Source organism: Malania oleifera, chromosome 2 (genome assembly GCF_029873635.1).
Source record: "Malania oleifera isolate guangnan ecotype guangnan chromosome 2, ASM2987363v1, whole genome shotgun sequence".
Taxonomy (NCBI): domain Eukaryota; kingdom Viridiplantae; phylum Streptophyta; class Magnoliopsida; order Santalales; family Ximeniaceae; genus Malania; species Malania oleifera.
Genome location: NC_080418.1, coordinates 108,395,130 through 108,406,139, shown reverse-complemented (window position 1 = coordinate 108,406,139; position 11,010 = coordinate 108,395,130). Strand labels below are relative to the sequence as shown.

At 34.5% G+C, this 11,010-nt stretch overlaps 1 protein-coding gene across 1 annotated transcript; it reads right to left on the bottom strand.

Moving 5' to 3' along the window:
• Nucleotides 1–5,086: 5,086 nt before the first annotated feature.
• On the bottom strand, nt 5,087–6,447 carry LOC131148777 (probable E3 ubiquitin-protein ligase LUL1). The gene is made up of 2 exons (XM_058098694.1): nt 6,091–6,447; nt 5,087–5,902 (listed from the first exon to the last, which is right to left on the bottom strand). Exon 2 carries the CDS (start codon nt 5,815–5,817, stop codon nt 5,275–5,277), a length of 543 nt encoding a protein of 180 aa, XP_057954677.1. The 5' UTR covers nt 5,818–5,902; nt 6,091–6,447; the 3' UTR covers nt 5,087–5,274.
• Between the last annotated feature and the right edge of the window lie 4,563 nt (nt 6,448–11,010).

Genomic DNA, 11,010 nt, shown 5'->3' with positions numbered 1-11,010 from the left:
TCTTATCTACACGTGACCCACGCAGGCACCACTACCCACATAGGGTACATAACATGACCCACACAGGTGCCACTATCCATATAGGATACATAACATGGCCCACACAGGCGTCATTATCCACACAGGATATAACGTGGCCCACACAGGCACCACTCCAGCTTTCGCATCACGTGGCCCACACAGGCACCACTATTCACCAGTATCCAATTCCCATGACCTAACCGTCGTATATCAGTAGAACAAGCTCCTTGACCTGCCAATGTCCTACCCCATATAAATGACAATATGACGAGCTCCTCGACCTACCAATGTCATATCATGATTTATATCTAGGCAATATAACAACCTTCTCATGCCAACGTTATATTGAGATGCATACGAATAACCACACCAATTAGTTCACACAGACGCATCAATGCATTACCACACAGGTATCCAACAGATCAATACATTCCCACACAGTAGTTCAACAGATTAATATATTTCCACATGCAAATCCAAATACTACAGTAATTCATATTCAATTTATTAGGAAAAATTGTTCTCATATCGCACGAATTTAATATCCTATGCAATTATCCCAAATATAAATCTTAAAAAAAATCATCATTTTCTAGTACTCAAGTTGTTCTAAAAAAATCATATAGATAAATAATAAATTTCATATGTTCGTAAATAACCAGTTCACCTTAATAAAATACTGACATAATTTTTTTCCCCCTTACCTGATTTCCTAAACCACGCCTGCAAGGTTCCCAAAATTATACCCACAGCGCTCACCCGAACCTTGATTCAATCAAATCAACCCCAATAAAATATTATTTTAACATTTCCCAATTTACAATAATTAAATAACTATTAATTTCTAAATAACCCATTTATCCTAATTTTGTGGCTATGTCTACAATAACCCCACGAGAAATCTGTTCTACTAGACTTGTAGAGAATCATCCCTAGATTCTCGTGATGGTGTCTGATCGTCAATTTGGTTTAAAATTTAAGAAAAATTAAGGTAAGAGTGAGAATTTGCCTTACCCCAAGAGATATGCCTACGTTACTCCTATGACAAATCCATTTTAGTAGAAATGTCGGTGGCGGAGAATGGAGTCTAGTGGTATTTTCGGATTTTCAATTAGGAGAGAATTTGCCGCAAAATCATGGATAGAGAAGTGGAGAGCGTGAGAGTTTTTTCTTTTTTTTTTTCCTCTTCCTTTACTTTATACCTTATTATATAATAAGTTTACATATAAATATATATATATATAACTTAATATATATCTTTATTTCAATTTTTTCCCACACTATTCCTTTTATTTGTTTATTCCTTTAATTAATTTCCTTAATAATATTTAATTAATTAATAATTAATATTTATTTATTTATTTATTCTATTTTTTTTCTTGGTTACTACAACATTAATATTTACTGCTTCAATGGACCCTATAGTGAATAAACCACCACTAGAGCTATTAATGTTGTCACCATCTACTATAGTTTTCACCTGGTTGTCATTGGACATGCAAACGTCCAATGACCCTTCAAATGTGATAGGACCTACCTTCTTTTTACCTTTCTTCTGCTCAAGTTCATTCTTGTTTTTACAATTCATTTCTGCATGACCAAGCATATTACAAAACTTACAGAATTTAGGCACATTCTCATGAGAAACGTCTTGAATAAAAGTCCAACCATTAGGCATACGAACTCTCACACTACTCTTTAGTTCTTTAGCGACATCAATCTCAACCAAAGCCTTGGTGAAGGAAATACTTTCTTTATTGGTGGTCAGTTTATCAGCATGAACTGGTCTTCCTAACATAGAAAAAATCTTCCTGAGAGTATTCAATATCCAAAGCTCAAGAGGAAGGTTTTTCAGCTGAATCCAAACAAGCAAGATGCTCAATTCCTCATTATTAAATTGAAACATGTCAGGCAATCTTTTTAGAAACAAAGGCCTTCCAAATGCAAAAAAAAGACCACCTTGCAGCACCTGAACCATGTCCTCCTCATTGTAGAACTTGAAGATAATCCAGCCACTCTTATGGTGGAAAATCTCAACCTTAACATGCCAAGATTTAACTATATCATTAAGAGCAGCCTTACCTGGGAATTTTCCTACAAAGTATCCTGCCAAGAAAAATTTCCACTTCGCTTCAGGGTCAACCAAATCCTTTTCTTCAATAAGGGCTTCATCACCCCCCGAACCAAAGGTTGGGAGGGCACCACCATTCTCTTTATGTCTGTTTTTGGCAAACATTTCGGCCCACAACACCTTCTTGATCCCTTTCATGAAGACTTCCTTCTCCCCTCTTGTTGTGGCATTTTGACAAACACCTGGTGCATTAGCACCACCACTGCCCAATGGCATGCCCATTGCAGCAACAATGCTACCACAAACAGTAACACCATCACCCAGTGCCCCCGAAACCAGACCATCCTTACCCGAGCAACTAGGAGCATTTTGACAAACATTTGATGCGCCCTTTGGAGCACTTGAGCAAGCAACAGGAGCCCAAACATTCTTCTTTTTTCTCGATTCTGAATCTAGTTTAGTTATAAGGTTATGTGTGTTTTGACCTGCATGATATTAGTATCCTTACCAAATATGACTTTCTACATAGTTGGATATGCATGATCTTAATTCAACACCATTATGTTTGGATTGTTCTTGCTCACATTCAATATTCTTTGTTGTAGCCACATGTGTATTTTTTAGTTCAGAGATTTTTTTTTCTTTGCAAAACTCTACATAGTCCAAGTGAGAAATTGTTAGAATTTTTTGTGGATTTACATAGCCAATTTTATAAAACCCATACTAAATAAATATTAGATATTTTGGGAGCAGCATGGAATTAGTGGGCCTTATGGTAAGTGAACACTGTATTATGGTTATAGATGTAAAGCACCAGTCCATGAAATTTTAGTATGTGTGGACCTTGTTTGTATAAAGAGCCTGTGATGGGTATGATTTCCTTATACTGGTATTTAAACAACAAGGAGAGGTCCTTCCCTCACCCCTAATTTAGTGTGTTTACCCATCAAAACACACATCAAGAGAAGGGAAGAAGGTAGTAAGCTCTTATTGGACATCATAAAACTCTTCAAACCTCAACAACAGAATTCATGGTGTAAGGTGCATATCTTGAAATTGATTTATGTTTCATATTCATGTGTTTGTGATTGATTTGGGAAATCGTTCATTGTTATAGAATATTGTTGGTATTATTTTGGAAATTATTTATCAAATACTCCATTCGAAACAAAAGGCGGAGTATAACATCATCCAAATAATAATATGATCTAACTTCCTTAGTGTATGACATGGAACTAGAAAAAAGTTGCTTATCAAAATTTCCAATTTCTTATGAAATTTCATATAATTGTTGGAAAAAATACGTCTACCCCTATCCATTAGCTGTGGACAAAATTCTTGGCAATGGAGTTTCTAGAGTATCATTACTAATGCTAATAGAGCAAGTCAAGATGTGACCCATTTTCATTGTTGTCCTTATTGAGCATATTTTTATTTGGATTGTAGAATGGCTAGCCAACCATCACTAAATCTAAATAGGCTCACAAATGCAGGTGCAGTTGGTGGCTCAAAAGACTAGAGTAGCTTATTCTAATTAGGTTTCTCCCTAAGTGGATTCTACAATTTGGTAATGGAAATTCATTATCGAGGCTAGAAGATTGCAAAAAGAGTTGGTCATATCTAATGATTCTCATCGTGCACAAACTCGAGGATGGTGGAGCATATTTTGAACTTTGAAGTTGAAACTTCATCTATTTATGTAACTATTGAACTTTGAATTTTTCTTTATGTTGATTTGGTTGGAACATGTGTTTGGACAATATTTTGATACTGAACTTATATTCTTTTATATCGTCGTATTTGTAGGGACACCATTCATTTCATTTTTTTTTTTTTTTTTTTTTTCAGTTCTGTTTCTCTATGGATGTTGGATATGTCATCATGGTCATTAAGTTGGGACTTGGAAGTTGGAGTTTTAAAAAATATTTTGCTCAAAATGCACTTCTGACACATAGGTGGAGTCGAGTCGAGTTGAGTTGTGCTCGAGCTTGAACTATACTTTTGAATTGTATTTGAACTCAACTTGTTTAGTAATGTGAAACAAGTTTCAGTTGAGCCGAGTAAAGCTAAAGCTTGAATTACACTTTTGAGATATACTCAAGTTTGGATAATTTATTAATATGAAATAAAATTCAGTCGAACACGAATTCGAGCTCGGTTCTATTTATATTAAACTAGCTAAGTTCGAACAACATATATTAAGCTCAATTGAGCTCAAGCTCAAGCTTTTTACAAGCTTCCGCCGTGAATTTATCTGCAACCCTATCAAATAAAGCCAATGGTTTTATGTTTTAGGTACAATAGGAGGCGGACTTGGTGGGATGCAATTGCAAGAAAGAAGATAGTGAGGCTCTAGCTAGGATATTTTTTATGGCCATGACCTCAAAACTTTACTCATTTATGGAAGAAAAAACTTTGGAGGACATTGTAAATGGTCCACGTGGGACTGTAACATTCTAATGAAGGATATGTTATTCTTAGGATTCAATAACTATAAATTTTTATTTGCAAGAAAAGATGACTCTGAGTTGGCTCACTATTGCCTCATGGACTAAAAGAACAAACTAATTAATGCTTTAAGAAATGGTAAATAAAATTCATTTATTGAATATAAAGCCAAGCCAACAAACAATTATAGTTGGCCCTACATAATAATAAAAATTCTCATCAAAATGTTTACGAAATATTCATACTCACACCTTTACCTAATGATCTAAATTATTTAATATTCCACGATCCATTTTTCTTCTTATTTCGGTTCATATATTTAGCATTCGGTGCTTATTACTTAATTTTAACAAAAGTGTCGTTAAAGTTTTCTATTTTTTTATAAATTTAATGGAAGTAGCATGATTTCACTACCTATTTTTTAAAATTTTTTAATCATACCTGAATAAATTTTCACTTATAGTAACATTTACTAAAAAAAATATACAATGAAAAATCTTTTTTTTTTTTTTTTCAATGATACGTTTGAGCCAATTCAAACCTAAATAAATAAATAAAAAATGTGAATTTTTTGGGAAGAGGTGGACGGACAATATCTAACCTTAAGAAAACATACATTCCATCGGACGGTTAAAAATGGACTCTGCGGTTTGCAATTGAGACGTTTCACTTTCCCCAAGTGATCAAAACGACACCTTCCATCAAAGAATATTTGTATCTTAAAAAACAAAATTCTAAAATATATCAAGAACATCGAGGATCGAACGGTTGCAAATGGGGCAAGACCCACGACTCAACACCAGCTCTCTTGAACAAATCCTACAGCACGTGTGCCCGCAAGGGATAAAAGCCGCACCCTTATTTCTCGTCATGCAGACGCAGCACACCCCGTCATTTCCCTTCTCCTTCGCCGTTTCCCTCTCATCGTCACCGTCCGCTTCTTCCATCAATCTCATCAACGACTTAACCTCGTCACCGCCCCTAGGACGCAAGGTGGGTCCCTTCCTAGGGCGCACTGGCCGCGCATTGCGCTCCGCGGCCAAAGCCGCCGCTAAATTCATCATGGAAGCCGCCGGCCCTCCGCCGTTCGGCGCCGGGATCTGGCCCAGACCCACGAATAATACCTCCTCCTCCACCTCCTCCTCAAGCTCGGCGTCTTCTCTGAGGCCCATGTTGGCACGGGTGAAAGCCCAAGAGGCCCCACAGCAGCCTAGGCCCTTAAATCGCAGCCGTTGTTTGAGATTCGTCCACGCCCTGCGTCTATCCGCGCCGTCCATTTCTAATACTTCTGGTTTTTCGGAAGATCCACCTCTGTGTTCTTATAGTTCTTAGGTCTTGCTTTCCTTCTCCCTTGAGCTATATCTGCAATCCCGGGATGGTAGTCTCGTCAATTTCGCTCTTTTTTCAAAAAAAGAAATCAAAGGACACGCTGAAGAGGAGAAAAACGTGCCTTTGGGTATTGGAAAAGCAACGGTTTGCCTCCGTCAAAAAAAAAAAAGAGACAGCAATGGTGAAAGAAAGATGAAGAGAGAAGGATTAGTTGGGCTCACTTGGGAACGGGAGTACAGAAAGAAGCTGGAAAGAGTCTTCAACTCGTAGGCAATTCCAGCAGCGATCACCGCAGAAGAGGCTAGGGCCTTGAAACCTTCGTCGAACCTGAAAAGAGCAGAGCAAGGGGCATGTTTGGCTACCTAGAAAATAGCCATCAGGACTGGCATCTCGCAGTGCACTACTGGAGTGGGAAAATCCCCGTCCTGGCTCGATCCTACCGAGCAATATATTAGGAGGAGGTGAAGAATAAGGGCTTATGCCTTAAAAAATGCTTTATGTTGTTAATCTGCATTGACAATTTCTTATTCACTAGACCTCTGCTTCTCATATAAATATAGGCTTGCGTAGTCAACTGTGCATATAAAATATATATATATATATATATATATATATATTTGTAATATATATACTAAAAACACGCACACTTTAATTATGAGGCTATGGCGTGGGTGGGTAGCTCACTGGGAGGGTTTAAAGTCATCGGAATGAACAGTGCAGAATTAGTGGATTAGTGTATGAATCCAAACCAAATTCATGTTGGAAAAAAGATAAGCAGGGATTGAGAAAATGTGTTATATATATTTATATATGTATATCCAACTACCTCGTGTGGTAAAAAAAGTCAAAAGCCACCTTTACTAGTGGTTGCGTAATTTTGTTTTTGTATGGATTAATTTATTATAAGAGCATATATATATATAGTAGGAGTAGGTGGTAGATGGCGGTACTATAGTTAAAAGAAACCACTATTGCCTTATAAATGGAATCGGTTTTGATTCTATGAAATCAGATTAACTACAAATACTAATAATACTAATTATTACTACTATTATAGTAAAAAAATAACAACTTTTGACAATTGCAATAATCATAAATAATATTTATTATTTTATATAATAAAATTTCAAAATAATAATAATTATTATGAAAATAATAAATAATAATAATAATAATAACCACAATAAAATGACATCTATTAGTGTAAAATAATAATAATAATAATAATAATAATAATAAATTAAAAGGAAAAAATAATAATTATGATTTGAGGATAATAAATATTACAAAATGGTGGACGTCGCATGAGGATTTTTTGAAAATGGTTGAAACATTTTGGAGAGAACATATTGTGACGAACTTAGGGTTTTGTAAATTGACGGGTAACTTGAAAATACTAAAACAAAGGCTTAGGGGTGTGAAATTAACAGACTTTTGGTCATGTGAGTGGTATCATATAAGAGTTGGAGGAAATGGTGGAAAAATATGAGAATTTATTGCAGACATAGTACTCAAAATTAGTTGAAGAAGAGTTCCTTATTTCTAAGGCTGAATTAGAGGTATGGTATAGAAGGGAAGAGACAAGGTTGGCGTAGCAAGCAAAGATGAAATAATTAATTGATGGTAACCAAAATTCAAAGTTTTTCCATGCGGTGATTGCGTAAAGAAGGCGTAACTCTTGTGTGAATTTAATGGTACTTCCTAATGGTTCGGTACTGGAAAATATACAGATGGTTCATGATGAGGCTGTGAATTATTTTGAGCAATTCTTAGGACAAAATAGTTTAGTACAAAGGCCAAATCTGGACAATATTATCTAATCGATGGTTTATGAGGATTCTTTAAGACAGCTGATGTAACACCCCGACCCCGAAGGGTCTGGGATATTAACTTTTTACTACTAATTTACAGCGGAATCAAAATAAACTCAATTAATATTAAACCAGAGCACTAATTATCCATATTACAATCATTTATTTCAAAAGAAGAAAAATTACACAAGCATAAATATCTGACATCATGCTAATATTTCTAAGCAAATCTTTATTTTTCTATCCCCACCCGCATGCTTGCTAAGCCTGATTTCCAACATGCTCTTCAGAGTTATCTGAAATAAAAATATGATTGGAGTGAGACGACGCTCAGTAAGTAAATAAGATTATTATTAGTGTGTGGTCAAAATGAGTTTTTTTTTTTAAAAAAATTTCATAAAACAATATTTAATACTATAATTTCAAATTTTCTTTTAGAATAAATATAAATTTAAAAATTTCTACATAAAACTTTTGTCATCAATTACAACAGTAAAATTTTATAATTATATACTATAACTGTTAAATTAAACTTTTAACTTTAAAACTGTATAAACATTTAATGATAAACATACATATACTTTTCCTTATACGTTTTCCTTAGCTCATCATTTAAGCACCAAAATGATCATTTTCACGTAAAATTACATTTTTCCTTCAAATCATCAGTAACTTTGTACACGTAATTAAATATGTATAAACATATATATATTATAAAAACCACCCTTAGGCATGTTTGCCGTAAGTCATGTTTACCCCCATGACTGGGTTGTGCAGTCCGAAAACTGGACTTAACTGGCTGGCCAACCAAACTAAATCAACGTACGTAAACTTTAAGTGAGATTTTCCTTATTAAGTCCTGGTCTGAAACCAGGTGTGCACTTAGGAGAAATCCACTAACATAAATAACCACTCTGTAAATAGTGTGGGTGCACTCTGATCCGTATAAACTTTAAGCTGCGGTACCGAACAACTGTAACTTTGAACTTTCGTTGCCATAAGGGGTTTTAAAATCATTTTATTATAATTTATGTAATTTAAAATAATATCGTGAAAATCTCATCTTTACTCATATTTTCATAAAAATGCAACGTAGAAATAAACTCATGCCACACAATTTTCGTGTTAAAAATATATATAATTTTATTTTTGAATAGAAAGAAATGCTGAAAATTTACCTGAGGGGATTAGAACATTTCTTAACCTAAAAATAGATGCAAGTAAATTAAAGATAGAACTGGTATAATTAAATATGAGTAAAAATAAACTTATGAAAATTTTGTGGAACTAATTAACATAATTGAAATTTACTTATAAAATAAACTCGGGTATGAATTTTAAATAAAAAAAAAAATTAACATAATCAAAATTTACTTACCTTCTTCCTTACGAACACTGTAACTATCTCTAAGAAATGAGATCAGAAAGAGTGGGTGATTGAGAACTTATTCAAAAATTCTCTCTCCACCACAAATTCTTTCACTCACTAATCCTTCTCTTCCTTGGAAAATTGTTGTGAAAAATGAAGGTTGAGAGCTTTTTATTTATAGGAAAATTTTAGGGAAGAAATGAAATTTATAAAAGTGTGGGGAGATGGGTGAAATTATAATTTTTTTAAAATTAAAGAATGGGCAAGGGATGGGTAAGGTATGGATTGAGTATGGGATGGGGATGGAGATGGAGACCATGTGGGAGTGCTTGCCACCATTCCCATTAAATAAATTTTTAATTAATCACTTACCTAATTAATTAGTCAATTAGTTAATTAATTATTTTATTATTTTATTATTTTTCTTAATCATTATTATTATCATTGTTTTTACTTTTAAACTATTTTTAGTATTTATTTATTTTATTATTTATTTTTGAACAAGAATTAAATTTGAATTTTGAAAACTCATGTGGGCCCCACCTGGTCTTGTGGGCCCCACACAACTTCGAGACCCAAATGGACCCTACGTAACTCCAAAAATCCTCATACGATTTTATGAGCCCTACACAGTTTCGAGACTCGTGTAAACCTCCACACGGCTTTGGGACTCATGTGGACCCCACACAGTATTGTGGGCCCCGCATAGGATACCTATATTATTATTATTTTATCATATATTTCTACAAATTATATCAGTCAAAACATTATTTTATGTACTTATTTACGTATATAAACAGTGTCTTATGGCTCCGGGACTCATGTGGACCCCACATAGTCTTGTGGGCCCCACATATGATACCTATATTATTATTATCTTATTATGTATTTTTACAAATTATGTCTGTCAAAATACTATTTTATGTATATATACTTATTTACGTGTACAAACCGTGTCTATCCTGTTTATCCTATGAAAATCCATTTTGACTAGGCCGTCCTCCAGGGAGCGATTGAGCCGCAATGGTCTCTGAGCACTCGCTTAGACAAGGTCTTTCTTAGGCATCAAACATGGAATCAAGGATCCTACAGAAAAATACTTTTGTATTGATATTAACTAAATGATCATTTTTATTATTTTATTATTATTGTGCTTTAATCATATATATATTTTTGGGTCATCACAGCTGAAGGAAGAATCGACTGAGGAGGAGGTATATGCAGGTATTTCTTCTATTTCTGTGGACAGTAGCCTAGGACCGGATGGTTTTGGGTCTGCTTTCTATATTACCTGTTGGAAGATTATTAAAAATGATGTGATGGAAGCGGTAATAGCGTTCTTCAAATTGATATGTTGCCTCATTATTTTTATTCCTCTTATATAGTTCTTATTCCGAAAGTAAAAGATCCTCAGTCTTTTGATAAATTTCGCACGATAAGCCTTTGTAACGTAATCTATAAAATTTTCTCCAAAATCCTTGTTGGCAAGCTATTGTTGGTGAGGGGTGATTTAATATCTCTTGAGTAAGGCGCTTTTGTAAAAGTGAAGAGTATTTTTGAAAATATAACGTTTGCTCAAGAGATGACAAAATTATTACATAGGCAGGTGCGAGGAGGTAATATGATGCTAAGACTTGACATGAGCAAAGCGTATGGTTAAGTGGAGTGGCAGGTGGTAGATCAGATCCATGCTCTTGGTTTTCTAAAATGGTTTTGTAAGTTGACTCAGAATTGTATTTCTACTCCATGATTTTCTGTTATGATGTATGACACTCACAAGGGTTTCTTCAAGTCAAAAAGGGGTTTGAGGCAGGGGGATCCGTTGTCCCCGTATATTTTCATCATCATGGAAGAAGTTTTTTCTAAATTAATTCAAAAAAAAGATGTCCAAGAAGCGGATTTTACCGTTTGCGCATTCGAGTGGTGCACCTATTATATCACATTTAATGTATGCGAAAGAT